The sequence below is a fragment of the Octodon degus genome, unplaced genomic scaffold (assembly GCF_000260255.1).
Source record: "Octodon degus isolate 3935 unplaced genomic scaffold, OctDeg1.0 scaffold00074, whole genome shotgun sequence".
NCBI lineage: Eukaryota > Metazoa > Chordata > Mammalia > Rodentia > Octodontidae > Octodon > Octodon degus.
In genome coordinates this window covers 6075971-6101695 of record NW_004524650.1, presented here as the reverse complement: position 1 = coordinate 6101695, position 25725 = coordinate 6075971, and the positions used below count along the sequence as shown (strand labels likewise).

Here is a 25725-nt window from a genome sequence, read left to right as displayed (position 1 = left end):
TGTCAGTTTCTCACGCATGGACAACTTAGTAATGGAGTAGTGTTGATTGTAAAGACACCCCTGATCTAAAGGCAATTCACAACTGTCAGTTCTCAGTTTGCCAGATTTTGTTCTAGAGATAAGCCAAGAATATAAAATAAAGGGCAAAATCACTTATCTTTGCTGTTATACCTCAGTGATTAATTTAGGATTGAGACTGCATTTAAGGTCTAAATTAGAAGTTGCATTATAGAGATTTCAAGATGGTGGAGACTGGGTGCTTGACAGAAGCAGAGGCAAAGGCCCCTGCAGAGGAAAGGACATGGGAATCGTCCCCTCCATGCCCCTAGCAGTTCTGGGATCCCAGCAGCTTTTTTTTTTTTTTTAAGAATAAGTGAACCATTATAGATTGTCAGTATGTGGCGGAGATCAACATCATCCACCAAGAGTGAAAAATTTATGAACCGTACTGGACTGAGCTCGAAAGGAAGCCCAGAAGAGAGAATTGAAGAAGAACAAAAACAGCGCATGACAGTTTGAGCTGCAGTTTTGAAGATGAAAGATCCCAAACAGATCATCTGGGACATGGAGAAACGGGGTGAAATGTAAACTCCATTTAACCCAGTACAACAACCACAGTTGAGTGAGAAAGTACTGAAAGACAAGCAAAAGCCTTGGGAAGCCTTTGAACGTAGCCTACGACTTTATGAAAAAGAGAATCTGGATATTTATATCGAGAAAGCTAGAAGTAGAATATAAACAGAAATGGGCTCAACTTAGCCAATACTTTTTTTTTTTCACTAGTATTAATATCTTTTTTTTTTTTTTTTTGGCGGTACCAGGGATTGAACTCAGGACCCTGTGCTTGCCAGGCAAGCGCTTATTCTACTGAGCTATCAGGCCCCTTAGCCAATAGTTTAATGCTGTCAAGAATGCTCTGCGGGTAGAAGCAGAGTATTCCTTTGCCAGATGTCCCACATGCTCCTTGTAACATCTTAATCCAGGACATTCTACTTCCTGGTGCCCAGCTTCCCTCCATCCTAAAGAAGACCTCAGCCTGTGGACCTCCAGCTTCAGCAGTTTCTGTCCTTCCTCTTCTTGGACATGGTGTTCCACGTTTGCCCCCTGGCAGGAAACCTCCAGGTCCTGCACCAGGTCCACCTGCTCCCCAAGACTTGCCGATGTGTGGCTGTAAAGTGGGCTTTGCTCTTGATCTTCCTCCTCGTAGGTGAGACGAACATAGCCCTGATCGAGTGCAGCGTGGTCATGACGATGGTGTTTCCAGCACCAGTGAAGATGACGGCCACCCTGAGGATGTGGATCAGGATAAGCACGATGACAGCACTGATGACAGTGACAGAGGTCAGATGGAGAAAGTGACATGAAGAGTTTATGCACTGTGACGATAATAAGCAAGACAACACCGAGGAAAAGAAGGCAGGTCTGAGTGCGGTTTGCACGTACGCCTGGGAAATCAAGAAAGACAAACAAGAACATGAAGGAACTGATGCCTTTTCAAGCCGTGATGCTGCCAGTGGCGGGTCAGGAATTCCCTGAGGCAGGTCAGGAAGTGGAGGAATCGTCAGAGGATGATGAGGAGGATTCATAGGATTCTGAAACAGAGAAGCAGTCACAGAAGTAGCAGAAGACTCACGAGGGTGCAGCCGCAGCTTCCCCCAGCAGCAGGTGCCCCCACAGTCTGTTCTTGCTTCTCAGATTCAGGTGCCGCCCATGCCAGGAACTCCCCCTCTTGAGTGCCCACCTCTGCGGCCTCCGGGACCACCCCTGGGTCTCCTTCCTGGCCCACCGCCAGGTACTCCATCATTCCTGAAGCTACCTGGAATGCCAGGACTCCGAGGACCACCCCTGAGGCTAACCCCCTGCCCCCCCCTCCTCCTCCAGGGCTGCCTCCTGGGCACCCCCAGGCTACCTCCCCCAGCACCTCCAGGCCTCCCTCTGCTGAGTCTGCTCAGTCCTGGCATGATGTGCCCACCTCTGGTGCCTCCTCTTGGACCTGCCCCCCCACCCCCCGGCTTTTCCCAGAAGCTCCCCTGCCGAATCCAGGGGTGCTAAGTGCCCCCCCCAACTTGATTCAGCAACCCAAGGCGGATGACACGAGTGGAGCTACCATTGAAAAAAAGCCACAGCGACCATCAGTGCTAAGCCACAGATCACCAATCCCAAGGCAGAGATTACTCAATTTCTACCCACTGCACTGAAGGCATGTCGGGAAAGTAAAGGGGCTCCTGCTGCTCCTCAAAGAAAGCCAGAAGATGATTCTGCTGTGCCTCTTGCCAAAGCGGCCCCCAAATCTGGCCCTTCTGTTCCTGTCTCAGTATAAACTAAGGATGATATGAAGCTTTCATGAAGGAGATGGAAGGGCTACTGTGGCAGCTGCTGATGGCAAAACAGGCTCGTGTTCCAGCAGCTCATGGAGCAAGACATCAGTTCGAGGAATATTTAGAGCTTAGCCTTGCTTGGAATTTTCTGCACCTGAGAAGAGGGTATTTCATTTGCAAGAGTGGTCACTGAAGCAGCGCTGCTAACATCAGTTCTCTTTCCACCACTGTTTTCATCCCATTGCATCCCCTTCTCCAGTTTTTTTGAAATTTGTGGCCAGGTTCATCCTACTTACGCATTTTGACTCTCCTTGTGTGCTGTGGTCCCTGGGAGAGAGAGTCCTCAAAAAGTTTGTTTCACTTTTTGTGTTTGACTTATTTTTAATATTTTCATATAAATATTTTGTAATTGGGCTAGGGAGATGGCTCAGTAGAATAAGCACTTCCCTGGCAAGTGCAAGGGCCTGAGTTCAATCCCCGGTTCTGCCAATAAATAAATAAATAAATAAATAAATATTTTGTAATATTTAACTTGTAGTGAAATGGATTGCCGTGTCATTTCCTAAATTAAAGTAAGATGTGGGAGGAGAAAATGTACAATTCTTTGATTAAAATTATTTCCCACTGGATAAAAAAGTTGAATTATAGTTAAACTAATAGGGACAGTATTCATTAAAGTCAATAGATTCTTGTATTTCCCAAATACCCAACTTGGGGATGGCGAGATAGTGTCGGAAGATGGTGTCTTTCTTACTAGCTACCTGGCAAACACTGGCAGTGTGTCTTCTTGTGGCTCAGTGTAGTACTTCTGAACTTACAGCTTTGCCTTTTTTTACTGTATTTCCAATAACTTCACCATTGTACTGGTTACTTTTTTCTTATTGCTGAGACAAAATACCCAACACCCAAAATTAATGCAGGAAAGATTTCTTTAGCTCACAGTTTGTGGAGGTTTCATTGCATTATCAGCTGGCTCCAAGGCAGGGTGGCATGGCAAGGGGCAACACTTCGAGGTGGCAGAAGACAGCAAAAGTAACCAGAGCAAAAGTGGGGGCAAGCCTCTTTTCCTACTTCATATTGTAAGCAGCCTTCCCCCACAGGGGGCACAGCACTAACTCCGACGCTGTGCCCTCTTCTTGTACAGACTCAGGGTGTTTACAAAAGGAGAGAACCCTGGTCCCCTGGCCCCCTGGCCCCCTGGCCCCCTGGCCCCGATGAGTCACTTCTAAACTTCTCAAGTTGACACAGTGTATCAACTATAACAACCATTTTAGGACTATATTTGTTTCATATAAATTACCCAAATAGTAGAAGCAGGTATTTCTTATTTCACTAACTTTGAACATAGTATCCAACAGATGCACCCTGTCCCTCCAGTCAGTCCCTTTCCGCTGGCTTTAGCCTCTGTGCTGCTCTTGTGTTCTCCCCAGTTTGAACGTGTATGTTGGTGGAAAAGAAGACAGTGGCCAGATTGTTGTCTCACGTGGAGAAAACCGACTCCGAGCTCATGGCACAGTTGCTCGTCTCCCTCTCTGGAGTCTGCGTTGTGCAGCACTGCTTGCGTGGCGTTCTCTACGCGTACATCACTTTAACATTTTCTTTTTCCTCGTACATGTTTACAGTAATTTCACATTTCCTAAACTTGATTGGCTCTATACCTTGGGGGAATAATATTTTTCCCCCATGAAGTCTTCCACTTTTCTTAACCTATAATTTTCATTCTGTCCTTTATTTCTCTTGGTCTATAGAACGTATTTCTGATGCCATAGCTGCTTTGCTACTCCTAGTCTTCCCATCCCGTCACTCTTGTGAAGAAACACAATTACATATAGTTGCCTAAAGTTTTTGTGTTAATTTTTATGTATAAATCTTACTTTAATAGTGCAGTTAGAAGGCTTTATGAAGATGGGTTCACCACTAGAGATTTCCTAACAAATTGAACCAAATTTATCCTACTTTGGAAAAAAAGATATGCTTTAATATTTGGTAAACTCACTTTTGAATTATGGAGGAGAAAGATAATGATCTATAAGGTCTTTTATTTACATTATATTTTTAAATTCCTATTAAACTATATTTTTAAATTGTTTATAGGTAAGATGTAGGCTACTTTTAAAGCTTTGAATTTTAAAACCAAACATCTTTATCAAGTAATAACTCAAATTTCTAAAATACATTTAATTTACTACATTTGCTTTATTTTAGACAGGATACTTGATACTTATTGCTGTTATGCTGGTATCTCGAACATACTGTGATGTTTGGATGATTCAGAATGGGACACTCATTGAAAGGTATCCATTTGACTTGCTCTTATGTGTATAAAATACTAATTTATCTCACTGAGTGTTGTCCTTTTGAGCAAAAAGTAGGTTCTGATTAGGTAAAGATGCTTAAATTGTGTGTTTGTTTATTTCTTATAAAGTACTTACTGTTTTCCATGTGTCTGTAGGCACCATGCTACTTGATCATGGTGTGTGTGTGTGTGTATGTGTGTGTGTGTCTGAACACCAGTGAACAGACGAAATTTTGTACCAAGGCTTGCTGAGCTGAAAGCTTATGAAGAATTAGAGATATGTAACCAGAAATTAAAATGCAGTGTAACAAGTGCTATAATTGGAATTTAGGAGAGTCACCTAGTTGGATGTCTGAAATTAATAATTTTTGAGGAAAATACCAAAATGTATCAGTGAATTACATTGAGCACATTCATTAGGAAAAAAAATTTTAGGCCAACCTTTGCTTCCAAAGTTAATTGTTTTTTGTATTTTTTCATTATAGTTTTTCTATATATGATTAATCACTGCATTTGATAATTTTTAATTTAAAACGTCACACATTTCAGGTGGAATACAGTAGGTTACTGTAACCATTCAATTCAACTTTTTATCTTTTTTTTTTTTTTTGGAACAGGGGATTGAACTCAGACCCTTGTCCTTGCCAGGAAAGCGCTTATTCTACTGAGCCATCTTCCTGGCCCTCAACTTTTTATCTGTTAATAAAGAAGTTACTGTTGGCTAATTTGAATGTCGGAATGAACTATTTTTTTCCTGTGGGCCAGGAGTTGACCCAGAGTCAAAGCATTTGCTTAGCATTCCATGGATATTCATGTTCCTTCATGTGGTTTGCAAAAAAATTTTCCCTTTTGTGATTTGAAATGCCTTATCTGTTGATAAAAATAAAATTCCTAAATGATAATACTTTCTTGTAAAAAATATAGGTTTCTTCCATTGTAAACAAAACCATAATACATAGCAGTGTAAAATTAGTCATATATTAATTATAGGGAATCCCATATGGTAACAGTATAGAAATTAGTTTATTTTTTAAAAAAATTACCAGTCTTCTACAGGTATTATGATTTCTTACTTTTATAATCCAAAAGAATGACAGTAATTTTTGTTAGACAAGGATTTTCAACTTTGTGTAGATTGTAGTCTTAATGTTCCCAAATCCTTTGTAATCTGCCAAACAAAGTCGGTGCATTAACATGGTGGAAGATGACGGGCGAGTAGACAGATGGTTGTGGACTGGCCAGTGGGTCTGCTAGACAGCAGTGCAGTAGGAGACTCAGTTTTAGAATTAAGTGTAAAATTTTGGTATTTTTCACTTCGAACAGATTGTTTAAAGGTTTTTGAATACTGTTTTTAATTTCTTCAAACTTATAAAAGCACTGCAAAAATAATACAAGGAACTTCCTTATGCTCCTAACCATATTCACCATTTTTTGTAAAATAGTTAATTTAGGGTTAACATTCTCCTAAGCAAATATTTTTGAGCCTCTGCTGTGTATGAAATCTTTGATGTTTATTAGATACTAATATTTAATATTTGGCCAAACTGAAAGTTGTAAGGTATTATGTATCTATGATGTGGCACAATTTTATTTCAAAAGTTAACATATTTGTCTATGAAAGCTACATTATAATTGGATTTATCTGTCTTTGCCTTTTGCATCTTTCACAATAGGTCTAGAGTCATGTATTTCTGCTAAGAGGAGTCTCCAAAGGACTTGTAATGGTCTTTAATGTATTTTATTTTAGTCTTCATATTTTAGGCTTGTTTTTTAGTAATGGCCAATGAATTTGTAATATAGACTAATCTTAATAGGGTAGACATTGTTTTTAAAATAGAAAGTATAGTAATTCAATGATACTGATAGAGTCTTTTATAATTTGATGTGCTTTGTCAGATCATAAGGGTTTATTTTCACACATTGGCAATAAGCAACATTTTAAAATTACCAATTTTATAAAAATCATATATTTTGGAATAATAGAACTATTATAAAATATTCTATTATTTTTCTTTTGCAGTGGAATAATAAGCAGAGAAAAGACCTTATTCAAGAAACCATTTTTAAAATTTATAGCTGCCACTCCAATGGTAAACCACTCCTGAATGGCAGTGGCATGAGCTTTACCACAGTTTTGTAACCATGTGTTTCAAGGTGTGGGCAGCACTAAAACACTTCAGTTTTATATTATTTGGTTCAAACAATTTTAACTTAAATTTCTAAACTTTTTGTTCAACTTTCTTTCTTTCTTTCTTTTTTGCTAATCTATCTATCTATCTATCTTTCTTTCTTTCTTTCTTTCTTTTGGTGGTACCAGGGATTGAACTCAGGACCTTGTGCTTATCAGGCAAGCACTTATTCCACTGACCTATCTCCCTGGCAATTTTTCTTAATCGCCTAATGTTTCATATATTCTTATGGCTACAGACAATATTTTTGTATGCTTTCATTTGAACTTTCTACTAGTTCAATTCTTAAAACTTTTGCTTTTTAAAGAGTTATATTAAAATTGGACTATTAATTTTTCCATTAGTGCAATGTAATATTTCCCGAAGTATTGCCCAAGGACATACCATGTGTTATCAATCCCTTTCAGGTTTCAAATGATCATATTGTACATTAAAATTTTTGAGAAGGTGTTTGATAAAGATGTTAGCTTTGTTTAACCCATATTTCTCCAAATTTATTTGCTTGATTAAAAGGAAATAAATTCTTTGCCATATATCAGTCACTTTTGGGGGGGTGGGGCAGGAAATTTAAGTTTAAATTATTTAGTTCATTATTTCTCAAAAAAACCCCTTTTGTAACATTTGGGAATATTAGTAAGAATTATTGAAAAAAGTTCTGTGATCAGATCATAGAAAATCATAGAACTATCCTACTCAGAGGTTTGCAGCTTATATGATATGGTAATGACTTTCAAACTTTTTAATAAAATGATAAAACCCTTACTCTAATTCTGTTTATACTTTGGAAATAAATAAATATATAAAACAGATTGAAAACGGATGAAAGGGAAGTCAATTCAGTTCAACTATTCCAGTAGAAGTTACGTAGAAGCCTCTGTGGAACCATTCTGCATCCTCTCTGATCTGCTGTTTAGCCCCACAGTTGGTAGACTAGGACCCCACAGGTGAAGTCTCACTGTGGAGCATGTTTAGGTGCAGTTTCTTTAGAACACAACCACGTTTATTATTGGCTTCTTTAGTTTACAGTGGCAGAAGTAAGCCCTTCAAACAGGGACCTGATGGCCTGCAAAGCCTAGATACTCTGAACCTTTTAAAGTAAAAATATGCTGACCTCTCCCTACTTTTTCTCCTACCAATAGTTCATATAAAAAAGAATCAGGAGTTTAAAAACAGACAAATGCTACTTTACTATATCAGATACTGAACTATAAAGTTATTAATTGTTTATTTAAACTTTTGTGGCAGTTTAAGGAACCCCCTCCTCCGCTGGCATTTTTACTAAGGGCAATCATCATTCTTTTTTTGCCATGCTGGAAGTAGGGATAAGCACAGGGCCCCCACCTTGTTAAGAACTGTTCCTAGCACTAAGCTACATGCCCACTCCCTAGTTATCATTCTAATTTTGCCAGTTGCAGAGTGAGTTTCAAGCAAGCTGTTTTAAAATGATAACATTTCAAGTTTCAGACATGTTTTTGTAAAATATATTTGTTTTGTATCTTTTTTTTCCTGATTTTTGTCATTGGAAATTTGTGGGAATAATTTTTAAGCTTTACAGATACCTTTTTAGTGTCTCTTGCTTTGCTTCTTTTGCAATTAACACATTGCATGTCGTGGTTTGCAGTGGTATCATTGGTCGTAGCAGAAAAGATTTCAGGAGATACTTACTCAACTTCATCGCTGCCATGCCCCTCGTAAGTTTAATTCTCTAAAAATTTTATTTCATCTTATTATAATCTTTAAAGATATTTACTTATTAAACTCTTTAAAGATTTATGATTCAGTACTAGGTTTCAATTTTGAGTTTAGTTTTGTAATTGATAGTCTACTTTTTCAATGTAAACCTTTACTGTAAAAATTGAAGTTATATTTGCCTTAGTTGCATTATATATATATATATATATATATATATATATATTTTGTTTGTTTTTAACATTCAGACTGGGTTTTCTCCAGTGTTTAATAGCTTTCTGAAGGCAGTAAGTAGTATCACTCTCACAGTGTGACAACCAAATGTTTCCAGGAATTGCCAGATTGGAGTTTGGACAAAGAGTGCAAATCATCCTAGTTGAAAGTTATTGCTTTAGGCTATTATCTGTTACAAGTTGAACCCCTAAATGTACTTCAGGATAAATTGAAATTTAATGTCTTATTAAAAATAAATTTTTCAGTATAAAATATTAAGGATTTTCTTAGTTTGGTCTTTTTTATATTGGTCTTGTAAGAATTTTAGTATTCTAAATTTGGGAATAGAGAGGAGAAGCTTGTTTAAAATCCAAATAAATTACAAATGTAAGAAATTCTAGCTTAATAAAACTTAAGGATGGACATACACAAAGTTTAGACTTTCTAAATAATAAATTGAGATAAGCAACATAAATACAAAAAGTCTCAGACTGAAGAATGAATTCCTTTCTGGGAGAATGTTTGCACATCAGATTTGTTAGTAAGGACAATACAGTGAATCTTACAGCCCTTTGACACAGATACATAATGTAAAGCATAAAAAGACCAGACACAAATACCTAAACAAACTATTTTACTTTTATAGTTACCTTAACAATGGTGCGGTAGATAGGTGAGTTGCTTCTTTGATTGGCTCACATCTGGGAATGTTTGTTATGTGAGGTCCATTCCTACCTGAATGTTCACACTTCAAGTGTTCCTAAGTCAGGGACTCACTGTGCCAAAGATTGAAATTCGGTCGAAGACCAGTAGTTTGCAAACACTGCTTGATAAAATTTTTATTAAGTTTGAGTTTGGAATATAAATGTGTGAGTTCAGAACTATGGAAGAATTAATTTTAGTATAGAAAAGATTAACAAAGATTATTAAAGAACAGTCAATATCCTAAAAATCTGGAAAGTAGTATTAGTTGATATAAAACTTTTAACAAGTGTATATACAATGGTATAGAATTTTATTTTTTAGCTTTTGTAGTGCAGGCAATAGAAAACAGAGGGCATAAACATGAATGTTTGAACTTCTAAAATCAAATCTTTAAATTAGATAGAAAATTTGCAGATTTGACTTTTTTTTTTACAAAAGAGACGCCTAGATATGTCTTAAAATTATTCTCACATGAAGTTCCAAATAAAACTTAATATAGGATAATTAAGGCCAATTGCATTTGATATAGTTTGTTCTCTTTTGTTGTTATAAATTATGAGTAAAGGAGAACAGAATTCTATCAGTGTACATTATCATTTATAAGAACTGGGATTTGGGGATGCAGCAAATGCTAGAGAAGTAAGTTATAATTTACTAAAAAGTAAGCAAAGCTGATGTTTATTTGTTTCTTTGTTTTAGATTTCACTTGTTAATAACTTCTTGAAGTATGGGTTAAATGAACTCAAATTGTGCTTCCGAGTGAGGCTCACTAGATACCTCTATGAGGAATATCTCCAGTAAGTGCTAATCTATTTTAAAGTTTAAGATAGTTAAATATTTATGATATCCAGGATAGATGTCTTTCCTATTTTGCATAGATATGTTTTTCAAGAATGGCTCCCAGACCTAACTCCATATTGGGAAAGACCCCTCAGTGACTTGCCACCTCACCCTGGCTCTTCCAGTAGTTGTCAAGGTCCTCTCCTCTGGACTGGTTTCTTTACTCTAAAATAAGCTAGGACAGTCCTTTAAGTTTCCAGATTTTGTTTCTATTTATTTACTGTTGGTGGTATAATGTGAATATTTTTGTTTGTAAAAGAATTTGTTTTAAAATCATTTGGGGGGGCACGGCTGGCACAGCATGTGGTGCCGGGAATCAAACCTTGGTCCCTGCATGCTTGCCTAAGTTTGCCTAAGCAGGCACTTTAGACTGCTGAGCTATCTCATCAGCCCTTTAAGATAATTTTCTTATTGTCATTTTAGAGCTTTCACGTACTATAAAATGGGAAATCTGGACAACAGAATAGCGAATCCAGACCAGCTGCTTACGCAAGATGTAGAAAAGTTTTGTAATAGCGTAGTTGATCTATATTCAAATCTTAGTAAGGTAAGTTTTTCTACTTTTTAAAAAATTATTTGCATTTTTTTTGGATTTTGAATCTAAGCAAATTTACATAAAATTTATTTGATATATATATATATATATATGATGGATATATATATATTGCTTTCACAAGAAATTAGTGTGGTTATAATTTTAATTATATAAAAATTTGATTTTTGTATTTTTCTAAGGCAGTCTGGCTCAGAAACCATCCTGATTGCCATTGTCTCCTGCATTGCCTAACACATGCAGGGGCTCCTCTGAGAGGGCTGCGCCCCATCTTCCTGTCTTCACCTGAGATGTTCTACTTTCCCTTCTAACCTACTGTCATTGATCTGGAGTAGGGGCTTGTCTCAGACTGGACTGATACATCATCTTTACCTCTGATCACAATTAACCCAAATGTCCAGTTTTAAGACCAGAAAACTGCATATAAAGAACTGGGTCATACTGTAATACTAGGAAGGTTTCAGATAGATGGAAAAGAGGAGATTCTTAGAAAAGTGCGTATCTATAGGCTCTTCCTCCTTGCCTACAGGCCACTACTAAGATACTTTTTACTTCCTATTTGGCTCTCCAGAGGCCTTTGCTAACTAATCACAAACTCTAGGAACTGTCACAGCTACAAATAGCTCAGTAATTTAGCTTTCTTTTCTATTCCCATTCAAGTTTATTCTATTTGTGGGGGAAGAGTAGTGGTAATATAGAACTGCTCATGTAATTTGTAGCCAATTTCATAGACAAATTATTATGTGTTCTTTATATGTTGGCACTTGAGCAAATCTATTGTTCAGGCCTTGTCGCATCTACAGTAGAATGTTATCAGATTAATTATACTATCACTGTAGTACAGTTTTCTGTTTGACACTTCTAATTTATCTCTGATTTAAATTATAAGGAGTGTGTGTGTGTGTGTGTGTGTGTGTGTGAAATGGGGATTGAACCAAGGGCCTTGTGGGCTCTAGGTAGGAACTCTACTACTGAGCTACCTCACCAGCCCTTTTAAAAATTTTAAGACTTCTTGCTTAGCTTGGCCTGGTAATTGTAGTCCTGATGCATCTGCCTCCTGAGTAGCTGAGATAAGAGGCATGGGCCACACTTGTTAATAACTTTTAAATGCACTTGAATTTTACAAGTATTTTTAGCTTGTTAACATATAAGAAAAAAAGATGAAAGGAAAAGTACATCTTAGCATTAGCCAATTCAAAAACTAAGCCCCCTATCCTGTAATAATGTAGATGTTAGTCAAAGCAGGTAGCTAGAGTGGACTCACAACAAATGACCCCAACTTGGAGTCCCTGAAACACATTGCATAGTGTGTATTTCCTCTTGTATGCTAGTTTAATTGTCTCTGTGTGAGGAGCTGTATCTTAATGTATTTTAGTTCTAGAAGCATATCACAAAATTAGTGGTTATTTCTATGTACAATTGTTCTAATAAAGTAATTGACTCAAATAATGTAGCTGAGAAAGCTGTTCTATAGGTGAAGATGTATAGAAAACAGAAAAATAAATAGCAGATTTGCAATTACAGTGAGTTTTGCTGAGTGTTTTTATAGTATATTGCCAGCCACGTGCCAATTACTAACTTACAATTGTTAATTATTATGGTAGAGTATCTTTTAATTTATGAAAAATAATAAGCATTTCTCCCACCTAATTGTCATTGTTCAGGCTGTCAGCATTTTAAGTTTCTTAAGATTAGAACTTTTTTTGTATGTTTCACTGATATTTGTGTAGTACATTGTGCCGTGTGGGAACTGTACAAGTGTATAGTGAGGTGTACAATTTTGAATGACATTTTATATTTAACATGTATGAGTTATTAGTCCAGCCAGGCAATCTAGTTGAGAAGGTCTAATTTTGTGTGTTCTATATTTATTTTACAGCCATTTTTAGACATAGTTTTGTATATTTTCAAGTTAACAAGTGCAATTGGAGCTCAGGTGAGTCCACTATTATTGTATCATTTTAATTGCTATATTGCTATGTTGTAAATAGCTTGATGATCTAAGAATTTTTTGTATCAAAATATCATGTTTTACATTATATATTAAAGATATTAAAAACATTCTAATTTTCTTTTCAATTTCTCTTAGGGTAGATACTTGAAACTTTTATGGCACTTGTCAGAAGTACTTAAGCAAATAAACATAATAATGGTACTTGTTTTTGCAAACTAAGGTCTAAAAAGGTTTTGAGACAGTCACTTTAATGTAAATTTTGAATGTTAAGAGCTGGCCAAATAGCTCAGTGGATTGAAGCACCCACAAGCGGGGAGGGGGGTGGTGGGGGGGTGGGGTTGGATCCCCAGGCCTCCCCGGGCCTGCCGGCTGGCCCTACCCCCACGGTGCACTGAGATGGCAATTGAGACTGGGTATGGTAGTGCATGCCTGTAATCCCAGCTCTTGGGAGGCTGTAAACAGGTGGATCGCTACAAGTCCGATCTAGTAGTGAGACCCTGAACACCCTGTAGACCCTTCCCCAGAAAATACAAAAAATAAAAAGTAAATAAATAAAGAATTGCCTTTAATTTTTTTCTGCATATTCTCATTAAAGTCTGACTGTAGTCATGTGATAGGTACTGTTCTATATTTATAACACAGCCATATAATAGTGTAGTTATTTTAGGTATGTGTGTGTATATGTTTGTGTACATATGCATATGCATTTTGTAGTTGATTGATAAACTATAAAAAGTTACATAGGGGTTATTTGTTGTTTTCCAAAGCACTGGGTAAAACAATTTATTTAAATTCTTTTGTGTGTCTTTGTAACCTTTTGCTATTTTATTTTCATAGCTTCTTTTACTATATAAGTGAGTGAAAAGCCCGTGTTTTTGTGCCCAGATATATATTACATTTTTATATTTAAATTTTTTCATTGTGTATATCTTACCCAATTTCCTAAAAGTAATGTTAGTTATTTCTTTGTAGATATATCACCCATATTTTTAGTAGTTTTTTTAAAAAATATTTATTTATTTATTTATTTGATAGATACAAGGTCTTACTGTGTAGTGCAGACTCATAGTGATCCTCACAGGCATGTACCACAATTCCTGGTTTTGGGACTGGCACAGGGCTGGCGCAGCATGTGGTTTTGGGGATTGAACTTGGGTGTTTACACTTGCCAGACAGGTGCTTAGACTGCTGAGCTATCTCCCCAGCCCAGTAGTTGTTGAATCCATTCAATTGGATTTAACTTGTTAAAATCTTTAATGCATATTATAATGCACATACATTATTTTAGAAAATAGAAATGAAAAGGTAAATTCCTGAGAAATAGAAATTCTAGTATGTTGAAAAAATTAGTTATTTAAACAGTGATGACATGATAAGGCCAATAATGGATGTTTCATTGAAGTAGTTAATGCCTGGAGGGATTTGAGTTGATATTTTGGCATTGAAAGGAGATAGATAGGCATCTATCATACATGCAGCAAGCTTGCCATACATAAAAACAACCTCATTCATGTCCTTCTCAGAAAACAGCTCTCTGGGTACGGCAGAGCACAGGGTGTATATAAGACTGAAGGGAAGGCTGCAACCATCTTGGAAAGGTAGACTTGAAGCTTCTTAGGATTGTCAGTGGGTATGAGGTCATTTTACAAAAGTAAGTTGCCGGAAGCAAAATGTACAAGCAGGGAAAGGCAGACAGAGGGAGTTGAACTTGAGATGTATGCTGCTTATTTGGTGATATTATTTTGGATTTGTAAGAGTGATGGAACTAAAGGAGTAAATTTGGATTGAGCTGAGAGAACATTAACATTCAAAGAAAAAGCAAAAAGACATCTGAGAATTACTATGAAATTATTGGAGGGTATCTAAAAGAATTCCAGCAGAAGAGTGTTAATGTGCCACAGAAAAAGTATAAGTGTACATAGGAATTTTCATTTTTGGGGGGGCGGGGGGCCCTCAGGATGCCTTCAAGGGCAGGTCTCGTTTGGCTTGAGGATGAGGGGATCAAACCACAGCATCCTGAGCCTGCCTGCTTTGTTTCAGCAGGCACTTAATCACCTGAGCTAATGGGCAGGCCCCCAGGAATTTTCAGTGAAACAAATAAAGGAGAATTTGGGAAGGAGCTGTAGTGGTTGAAAGAGTATGTGGGGAGTAGGAGTGTGAAGGCTCATTTGTACATTTTCAGGAAAGGAATAGAGAAAAAAAATGAAGCAAAAGTCATTGAAATTAATTATTTCTTGAAAATGTACATGCTCATTTGTACATTTTCAGGAAAGGAATAGAGAAAAAAAAACGAAGCAAAAGTCATTGAAATTAATTATAGAATATAAATTGTATGTGTTTGAATCCGTTGCACTCTATAATATCACTGAATTTTGTGTGTCCTTCTCTGGCAATGATAATAGGGCCCAGCGAGTATGTTGGCCTACTTGCTTGTCTCGGGGCTATTCCTGACTCGACTCAGGAGGCCTATTGGTAGGATGACAGTAACAGAGCAAAAGTATGAAGGCGAATATCGGTATGTCAATTCCCGGCTCATCACAAACAGGTAAGGAGGAGAGTAAATTCACTTTTATTGATAATGATGTTATTTAAATTGACTTTAAAAATGTTAGTAATGTTCTTACCAAAATACTGCATGTGTTTACTTGTTTTGAAGACAAGTATCATGAAGGATTTTAGTGTTGCATCTAGTGTGTGTGGGGGGCATCTTTGAGTGACTGTCCACTTCTCTTCAGGTCCTTACCCTCACTCCAGTGAAGAATACAGAAACAGTCCTCTTAGCAGAAAATGGGGGAGTCAAAAAGTAGAATTTATTTAAAGTGAGTGAAATGCAAAGGAAGCAGAAGAAAAACTGTCTTAGTAGCAGAGTGTTGCAGCAAGACTAGGGGCATCCTGCTTGGCATGCTTCGGGAAGTTTGGGTTGCATGTCATAGTTAGAGGGTTATGCTGGTTTCTAAAAATAACTTTCACTGATTGGTGTAGTCTAAGCCAGTCAGGATCTCAGCCTTTGCTTCTGGAAAGGGCGTCTATAGATCTGCAGCTGAACCTGCCTCTCCAAGCCTCCACCTACTTAGCAGCAGCAGCACTACTCTCAGCAGGGAACTCAGCTCTATAGTGAGGCTTTCATGGGCAAGCACAGGGTGCCATAAAAAGATAAGATAGGACAAGGAACTTTGCAGGTCCTGGGGACATCTGGAGACACCTGAAACTTTACACCAGAACTTCAAGGACTTTGGCCACTGAGGTGCAAGAAAGGGACACTCTTGTCTTTGTTCCCTGCAAAAGGTCTTTTTGCTTTCTGTCTGCCTGCATCCAGACATAAAAAATCAGGGGGTGGCGGGGACAGATACAGAGAGATAAAGAGACACAGAGACAGAGACAGAGACAGAGAGAGACAGACAGACAGACAGATAGACCGACTGACTGACTGACCCCGACACTTTTCCCAAAAGGTTCGAAGCCAGATTTCCCTTACATTTCATTGGCAGAATTGCCACTTATTCATGCCTAAAGCAATCACAGCAAAAGGCTATTTGGGACCTATACTCCATGAATGAGGTAGAATCATTAAAGCATTGGGATGCACAGGAAAGAAAACGTGGGCTCTTTCAGGAAGAGAAACTTGGGAAGGAAAAGATGTTAGCCAGCCATCAGTATTCTAGGATTTTCATCCCTTTCAGGATGTAATTTAGTCCTCTAATTAGGACTAAAAAGGATTCTTTAGGAGAAGGGGAATTTTCACTTTCCTCCATAGACTTAGATGGACAGAGGTGGTAAATTTTTAAAATTAGGTATATATTTATAATTAGGAAATTGGCATGCCCTGGGATTCTTATACTTAGGATTCTGGAATCTGGGGATCTGTATCATTATTTTAAGACAAATATGAAGCATAAATAAAAGTGATACATCTGCTGGGCATGGTGGTACATACCTGCAGTCTCAGCTGTCAGGAGACTGAGGCAGGAGGATAACTTGAGTTTGAGGCCGGCCTAGGCTACATAGTGAGTTCAAGGCCAGCCTGAGTTGCATGGCAAAACCATGTCTCAGTACAACCAAAGCAAAACCAAAAGTTTCCTTTTCATTCTTCAAGGAAAGTTAATTTTATTTGAACAAGGAGGTGGGTCCAGGAGATAGCCCAGGAGGGGTGGTAAGTGCCTTCCTGGAAAGTGGAAGGACCTGAGTTCAATCGCAAGTATCACATGCCATGCCAGCCGAGAAGCCCGGGTGTCAGTGCCAGCCCTGAACCTAGTTTTGGGGAGGCTGAGAGAGGAGGATCACTATGAGTCCAAACTGCACAGTAAGACCTGTATCAAAAATAAATAAATAAATAAATAAATAAATAAATAAATAAATAAATAACTTTAAAAAAGAAAAAGGAGCTGAAGTAGGAGACATCTTGTTTTTGTTTTGTTTTATTTCCTTTGAAACATTGTGCACAGCTCAGAGACACCTTCATTTTGAAATGGAAAAATACAGGTGTATTTTGGAGTTGAGTATAAAACTCACACATTTTTAAGGAAAGAAGTTACTTTTAAGAAATGTTTTTAAAAGAAGGCTTATGGAAGACAGTAGTTATTGTTGTATTTACATATTAGAAAGACTATAAACTTTAGGGTTGGGTAGGAGTTTTAAATTTTAGCTCCTTGAATTATTGGCTATGTGGCTTTAAGAAATTCACTTAATTACATTGAACCTCCTCAGTGACCTCTTTGTTTTCTAGTCAAGATCATTGTGACCTACTCAAGCTAGCTTAAGAAAAGGAGGATTGTTGTGAGGACATAGTGGGTATCTTAGCCCCTTTCTCTTCACTGAGATCTGATACTCAGTACCCACAAATTATAGGAGAGGCTTATGTTGACTCATGTTTCAGTCCATAGTCAGCAGATTCAAAGGCAGGACAGGCACAGTGAAAGTCTGGCTAAGGAAAGTTGGTCCCGTCGTGGTGCCTAGGAAACAGAGAAGGGAAGATGAGGAAGGAGATGGACCTTCCAGGTCACACCGACACTGGTGTCTAGCCAGGCCCAGCTCCTAACAGCGAGTCAGCTGAAGAGCCCTATAATCCAGTCACCATTCACAGACCCTGTCTTGAGTGCATGAGCCTTGGGGGGACATTGCAGATTCAAACCGCAGTAGTGTAGCTTCCAAAGGTAAGAACAGCAGTGCGCACAGGCCTGCTGGAAGCTGGCACTGTGAAGCCATCAGGACACGGCCCGCTTTGCTGTTTTTCAAAAGCTGTATTTCAAGATATTGTTGCTTAGTTTTGCCTAGCTGGTGTTCTTTGTACTCACTTGTTTGCTCTTTATTTTAACTGCTGGTTTATGCTTGTCCCAGCCCTGCATTTTTATCTGTATCATGACATCTTCCTTCTTTGTCTTATTTCAAATTCGTGAGGATTAGTGTGTTATATCTGTCCTGGCCAGACTGCCTGCAGCGTAAGTTGCAGCCAGCCTGTGTTCTTGTTAAGTGTGTACTCCCATGACCTGATGAGCTGGGCTAGGAGTCAGATCTCAAGCGTAGATCCTGGCTTGAGATATGTAGCACCAGATAAGCTCTGAGTCACAGTATGTACTTTTAAATACAAACATTCAGTCATCAAATAATATATTTTACTGTTTAGGATTACATAACATTGACATTAACCACTATATCCTTTTCCTCAATAGTGAAGAAATTGCCTTTTATAATGGGAATAAAAGAGAAAAGCAGACAATCTACTCAGTCTTCCGAAAACTGGTAAGATGACAAGGTTCACACATTCATAGAAAGACTCCTTGGCTTGTGCCAAGATATATATCTTTGTATCTGTGTAATTATGTATATGTACATCATTCATATTGATCTTTAATAGCTATCACAAATTTTATACTGTATTTTTAATTAAAATGAGTTAAAAATATTGATAAATTAAATTGTCCACTTATAAATGGATAGATTAAAATAAATATATTTTTATCAGTGATTCTATTATAGCTTGTTCCTGTAACATCATGAAAATATGGTGAAGATTATTATATAGAGAGGGAAAATAGTGTGTATGTATTTTAGGCTTGAAAAGTTCATACAATCTCCGTTGCAGCTCTTCAGCTCAGCTACTTCCGTGTAGCCATGTATAGTATAATACATGGATCGTGGGTGTGGCAGTGTCCAGATAAAACTGTATTTACACAAATGACAGTGCTAGATCAGGATTATGGGACTTAGTTTTCTCACCTTTGATTTAGAATAAATAACTTTTATTCTGTTCTGTACTTCATTTTTAATTTACTTGCCAGTTGAAAAATTTGAAATCAAGTAATTTGATCCATTATTCATTTAAAAGAAACTGAATTGCCGTCTAGGGTTCGTCATGGTCAGCACCACTGAATGCTAATAATAATTAGGTGATGAACCTAATTATGGATTAAAAATCCTGACTTTAAGGAGCTAGCTTGTTAATGGAAGTTTGTGGAATTGCATATATATTTTAGATTATTTAGAAAGGTTAAAGAAGCTGTCATTTTCATATATTTATTTTATTTTTGTATTTAGGGCAGGGTCTACAGGTTCTCACTACACAGACTGGACTCATAGTGATCCTCCTGTTTTTAGCCTTCCAAACTCTAGGATTACAGGCACGGGCCACCCACCGTGCCCAGTCTCATTTGCTATCTCAGTGTGCCCCAGGGCAGGGCCAGCACGGCATGCGGGGGATCGAACCCCAGCCCCTGCACTCAGCCTAAGCAGGTGCTTTAGTCTGCTGAGCTATCTGGCTGGCTTGAAGCTGTCATTTTAAATTACTTCAGAATTGAATTTTTGCCTTACTATAGTTAAGGCTGTATGACTGATTTTTGTGTGCTCCCTGACAAAATGTGTATAAGGCAGTTTTCTGGGGAATGCCATTTACTAGCTTGCTTTTTACATGGTGCGGTTGTTCACATCCCTTAATTGTTCAACCCAAATATTCATACTTCATGAGGCTTTACCGTCTCTGACCAGCTTATTTGAAATAGCCTGTGACAGTTCCTTCCTATTTTAATTATCTATTTCCTTAAAAGCATATAATTGCAGTTTATAATTACCTTGTTAGTTTGCTACTTACTCTCTTGTGTTAGAATGTAAACTATAGTCTCAGGGTTTGTCCTAGTAGTCCCTGAATAAATGTTCCAAACCCCGTTCTTGTTGTAGAAGATACTAGAATGAGCTGCTCTGTACTCAGTAGGCCTGAATTTTTGTGGAGAAACCATTAATATGTTACCAACTGGATGTTCTGTATAATTTCAGGTAGTAATAAATTCTTTGACCAAAAATGAAGTGAGAGAAGTGTGATGGGGACTCTTTCCCAGCTGGTTTAATTTAGGGAGGCCTCCTTTCTTGAAGAGGTGACATCTAATTAGAAACCCACGAAATAAAAGAGTTAGTCATGAATGTGAAGGAAGAAAGGGTTGCTAACAGGAGGAACAGAAGAGGAAAGCCTTCAGACAGGAGTGTGTTTGAGGGATTAGTGTTTTGGGAGCTGAGAAGGAAGGAATAGAGTGGTAGCAGATGAGCTTGAAAGTAGAGCTCAGTGCCTGAACATAGAGCACCTTCAGTGATCTGGGGATGGGTAACTTGAAAACACAAAACTCTAGAACAAAAAACCTTTTTTAGATCTATAAATCTGAGATAATGCATACTCAGAAGAAGGTATGGACTCTGTGTAACACTGATTTACTTTAAAAGATTCTGTTCAGATTGAGTGTAATGCAGTTTTTAGAAGACAAGCCAAGTATCTCTGTCAAAGCATTTAATGTCTCCTGTGTGGATTGCTAACGTTTTATTCTAATTATCTCATTTTTCTATCCTTTTTGCCTTGATTTTTAAAAAAAATCCATTTTGGGATATATGTATCTGGTAATATTGTAAATACAATAGTATTTTACTATTACATGCAAGGTGTATACCATTGTTAAAATGGATAGTTTCTGTTCAGTTCGCATAGCAATGCTTTCATGAAGTGTTTGGCGTCTGCTCTGTGATCAGCGCTGCTCAGTGAAGTTGTGTACAGTGTAATCAGATACCATAGGCATTCCAAAATATAGAATAAGTCAGTGTCATAGTTATATCATCACGATGTATTTTTGATATATATCTATAAACAAAAAGTGCCTTTTGCTTTTGTTTTCCACCAGGTGGAGCACTTGCATAATTTTATTTTGTTTCGGTTTTCCATGGGTTTCATTGATAGCATAATTGCCAAATGTAAGTATGTTTTTATTTATTTTTTTCCCATAATTTTATTGAGAAACAAATAGCAGTGAGATAGTTTCAAACCAAATTGGTAGGACAGTTTCAATAATTAACACATAGCATACATTCTTCCTAGTGGTTAATTGCTGTGTAAGTATGTTTTTAAAAAGATAATGTAATGAGATTTGTGGGAAAAGTGAAATAATGGTAACATATTAAATCTTTTTGTTTCAGACATTGCCACGGTTGTTGGTTACATAGTAGTCAGCCGTCCTTTCCTAGATTTATCTCACCCAAGACATCTCAAAAGTACACATTCAGAGCTTCTAGAGGTAAAGTAATAGTAACAGTAGAATGGAAACTTAAACTATTTTCACAAAGCTTACTTTTAATTCTAGAAATGTAAGTGAAAACTAATATTTATTTCTATTTAAGGATTACTACCAAAGTGGAAGAATGCTTTTGCGAATGTCTCAAGCTCTAGGTCGAATAGTTTTGGCTGGGCGTGAAATGACTAGATTGGCTGGGTAAGATTAGTAATAATGAACAATTGTAGAGAAACAATTTTTAAAATATGTTGTCCTTAATGATTGTGCCATGTTGAAGTTAAGATAAGGGGGCAGCATTTCTTATTGTATGAAACTGGTTTTGATAGAAAATTAAGGAACATGTTTTCTCTGCCAGTGAAGATTTCATGTTCCCTAAAGACAGCTGTTTTTAGCCTTATTTTAGAGGAGGGATTCTCAGATGTCTGTTTTATGGATATTGGCATTTGATACATTGGGAAATGATGCATAATGGCAATCTGTTCTTAATGTATAGAAATTTAAATTAATAACTTATTCCACCATTTTTAGATTAGATTCTTGATACCAGCTTCTTAGCAAAATAAAAGAACAGAGATGAGTTAATTTTGATGAAAGCACATGGGAAGTTAACTTGTGTGTATCTGAAGGTACATTTATAGATTGAGTAATGTTATGTGGTAATAACATTGTTTTTAGACCATGAAACAGAATTGGATTCTGTCTTATATCTGACAAAGTTAAAGGGGGGGAAGATTTAATTAGCTTACAGTTTGTAGAGGTTTTAGTCTATAATCAGCTGGCTCTAAGGCGTGGTGATATGGTAGACAGGTGTCATAGAGAAGAAACCATACATGGTGGGCAAAAGTCTCAAAAGCAACAAGAGATGACTATAGCTCTTTTTATCTCTTATCTCTTATCTAGGCTATTTAGTTCGGTTAATATTCACACCCTAAACCTTAATGCCCCTGATCTTAGTATTATACCATGAATCAGTCCTAGCTAGCTTCACATACTCTAGAGCTAGCCACTTTTAAAAAAGCTCCACCTATGACTGCATGCAGCTTTGGCAGGATTTTAAACATGTCATAACATTCTGCCCCTAGCGTCTGTCCCCCACTGACTTACATGCATCTCTTTATGTGAAAGGTAGTTAGTGTTTCTCTAAGGGTTGCTAAAGTCTTAACAGATTTAGGATTGTTGAAAATTTTAAGTCTAAAGTCTCCTGGGAGATTTAAGGCAAACTTAACTGTAAGCCCCTGTATAAATGAAAAGAAAGTTAAACACTTTTAACATCTAATGGCACAAGATAAATATTAATATTTTAAAAGGTATAAATAGACAGATATAAAGGAGTGGGGCCAAAGTAAGTCTAACATCCATCAGGGCAAACATTACGTCTTGTAGTTTTATGTGAAGCATCTGAGGCGATGTTTGGCATGATGTGAACTCAGAAGGTCTGAATGGCTCTGCCTGTATGGCGCTGTGGGTGGTTGTAGCTCTCATGGCTTCTCTCTTGGGCTGGCTCTGATTTCTCTTTGTAGTTATTTATTTATTTTTTTTTAGATGTTCTGTGTTTTTGGTTTTTTAAACTTTTGGGGTCTCTACTGCACCTTTGGCTCTCACGCACAGCTTTACACACTGCCCTCTCAAGGCCATGCTGTCTGGCCTCCTGTGCTTGCTTTTGAAATCTGAGTGGAAGCCTTTTTGATCCCATAATTCTTATGTTTTGCATGCACCTAAAACCAGTACCACATGGATAATGTCAAGGTCTGTTGTCAGCTGGGGCAGGCGCCAGCCTTTTTTTCTCTTGGGCGCATGGGGTAAGTGCCTATGTTGTAAATTTTGAGAAACAACTTTTATAGGCCACCACCATTTTGGAACGTGGTGTTTTTGTGCTCTCTTTTTAAAGCAGTGCCTTTTCTTTTTGCAGCTGTAAGGCTATAAAGGTGGGAGTTTTGCTGTTTTTGTGTGTTTTCAGGTTATTTTGTTATCTTTTTTGAAGTTTTGGGCTTTTTTTCTTTTTGTTAGTCTTTTTAGAGACCAGTTTTTTGGTTTTGATTTGTTTTATCTTTATAAGCTGCAAATGGGGTTTTTTGGTTTGTTTGTTTGGTTGGTTTTTGCCAGACTTACAATGTTTGAATCATTTTGTTGGACTCTTTGCTCTTGGTTCTCAACATAAATCTGGCTAAAAGCCCCCAGCATGCCACTGTCTCAACATTAGACTGTCTTGACATTTCTTTTGCAAAATTAGTCTACTGTCCTTAATCTTAGTCTTAGGCAAAATCTCTGGACACAAAATGCAGACAAACTTTCTGCCAATCCATAACATACCTTCTTTGGGATCTTAATAGCCAATGCAGTCCATCTCAGCAGAACTTCCCAAGCCTGGTCTTTACCAGCAGGATTTTTAAAATTAATTTCTGTTTGTGTCAGTCAGTCTGTCTTTCTGTCTTTCTTTCTGCCTGCCTGCCTGTCTGCTCGCCTACCTGCTCTGCTCTGCTCTGCTCTGCTCTGCTCTGCTCTGCTCTGCTCTGCTCTTCTCTTTTCTCTTCTCTTTCAACGAGTGATTAAACTTGAGACCTTGCACCTGCCAGGCAGGTGCTTATGCCTCAGAGCTATATCCCCAGCACCAGCAGCATTTTCTCAGCTTTCTGGCATTCTGAGGTCTGACCAAAATCTCCTATCAAGTATAGTCTCAGGCATTTCAGCTCTACTTTTTAGTTGGCATCTGTAAGCCTTTTCTAACTCTTCTTCCCAGAAGCCAGCTCTAAAGGCGCTTCAATAACATGGTCACAGCAACCCCACTTCTAGTACCAAATTCTGTTTTAGTTACTTTTCTTGTTGCTGAGACAAGAATAGTCAGTGCCCAAATTTAAAGGAAAAAAGATTTATTTAGCTTACAGTTTGTAGAGGTTTTAGTCCATAATCAGCTGGCTCGAAGGCAGGGTGGCATGGCATACAGGCATCTCAGTGTAGTAAAAGCAACGAGGCAGACAGGCTGACTGTAGCAAAAGCAACAAGGGAGGACTACAGCTCTTTTTATCCCTTATATTTTATCTAGGCAATTTAGGACAGGTAGTGCCCACATCCTTAATCATAGCCTCCTTGATCTTTTTTTTTTTTTTTTTTTTTTTTTTTTGGTGGAACCGACGATTGAGCTCAGGCCCTTGTGCTTGCTGAGGAGGCGCTTATTCACTGAGCCATCTCCTCATCCCCTTCCCTTGATCTTTGTATTGTACCATGAATCAATCCCAGCTTCACACACTCAGGATCTAGCCAGCTCTAAAGGAGCACCACTTATGAATGCATAAGGCTTTGGGGAGACATCTAAACATAAGCCATAACAAATACTGTATGTCAGTATTTCAGACTCTAATACAAAGGGTGGTTATGATATAAAAACATATAACTTAAAAACCATCATAAATTTCTGATTACATGAGAATATTTGGTGACTTAAGAGTTTTCATAGGTCTATGATCCATTGTCTGAGTTACTTTTCCTTGCTAGGACAAAATAGCTGACACCCACAACTTAAGGGAGGAATTCATTTTGGCTCACAGTTTCAAAAGTTTCAGTCCTGAGTTGGCAGGCTCAAAAGCAAAAGTAGCATAGAAGAAGAGCCTGCCAAAGAGGAAAGGAGTAAAGATGCTCATATCATGGTAGTTGGGAAGGAATGCGTGGGGGAGAACGTGTATCTTTTTAGGGCTTGCCTCCAGGCACCCACTTTAAAGTAGGGCCGAGCCCTTCTAGCAGGGCAGCTGTAAACCTATTGGTGGATCTACCCCATGGTAAGTATAGATGACCCAGGCACCTTCCAAAAGTACCTCTGAACACATGAGGAAGACACTTAAGGTCTAAACCATAGCATCTTCATGCTTTTTCTTTCTTGTTGTGGCGAAGTCTTCAAGGCTAGGTATCATGTAAATCATGATAAAGAGTCTTTCTCTTGAGAATGCTGACATTTTTTCTACTCAGTAACATTTTTCGGGCCGTTATAGTTTCTGGATGTGGAGTGAATCTGTTCCTTGACAAGGTTTCTTTTTTCTAAGCCACTTTTTTTTTTTTTTTCTAAATCACAATATTACATGTGGTTGATATATTAAAACTGTACATATTTAATGTGGGCAGCTTAATATGTGGATAAATTTTAATTTTTTTTGAACAATCTTATTTATGTGGTACAGGGTCTCACTGTAGAGCTGCGACTTATAGTGATCCTCCTGTCTGAGCACTGGGGTTCTAGGCATGTGCCACCACACCTGGTTTGGGGTTCCAGGGCCAGCATAGCATGTGGTACTGGGTATCAAACCCCAGTCCTTGCACTTGCCAGGCAGGCTTTTAGACTGCTAGCTCTTTCCCCGTCCTATGTGGACAACGTTTCATACCTGTGATACCGTCACTATCGTCAGGACCATAAACCTGTCCATCACATTTCAAGGTTTCTTTTCT

General features: G+C 37.8%; 1 protein-coding gene and 1 pseudogene across 1 annotated transcript in view; both read left to right on the top strand.

Annotated features, from left to right (window-relative positions):
- The window catches only part of Abcd3 (ATP binding cassette subfamily D member 3), an 83462-nt gene that overhangs the window by 33026 nt on the left and 24711 nt on the right, over positions 1-25725 (top strand). Inside the window, exons 4-13 of the mRNA XM_004635709.2 lie at positions 4524-4612; positions 8425-8494; positions 10110-10207; positions 10674-10797; positions 12683-12739; positions 15160-15302; positions 18424-18493; positions 20908-20977; positions 21200-21297; positions 21401-21492. Of these exons, the coding sequence (XP_004635766.1) occupies positions 4524-4612; positions 8425-8494; positions 10110-10207; positions 10674-10797; positions 12683-12739; positions 15160-15302; positions 18424-18493; positions 20908-20977; positions 21200-21297; positions 21401-21492 (911 nt within the window). The remainder of the gene's footprint in view (positions 1-4523; positions 4613-8424; positions 8495-10109; positions 10208-10673; positions 10798-12682; positions 12740-15159; positions 15303-18423; positions 18494-20907; positions 20978-21199; positions 21298-21400; positions 21493-25725) is intronic.
- Positions 357-2511, top strand: LOC105742788 (annotated as a pseudogene).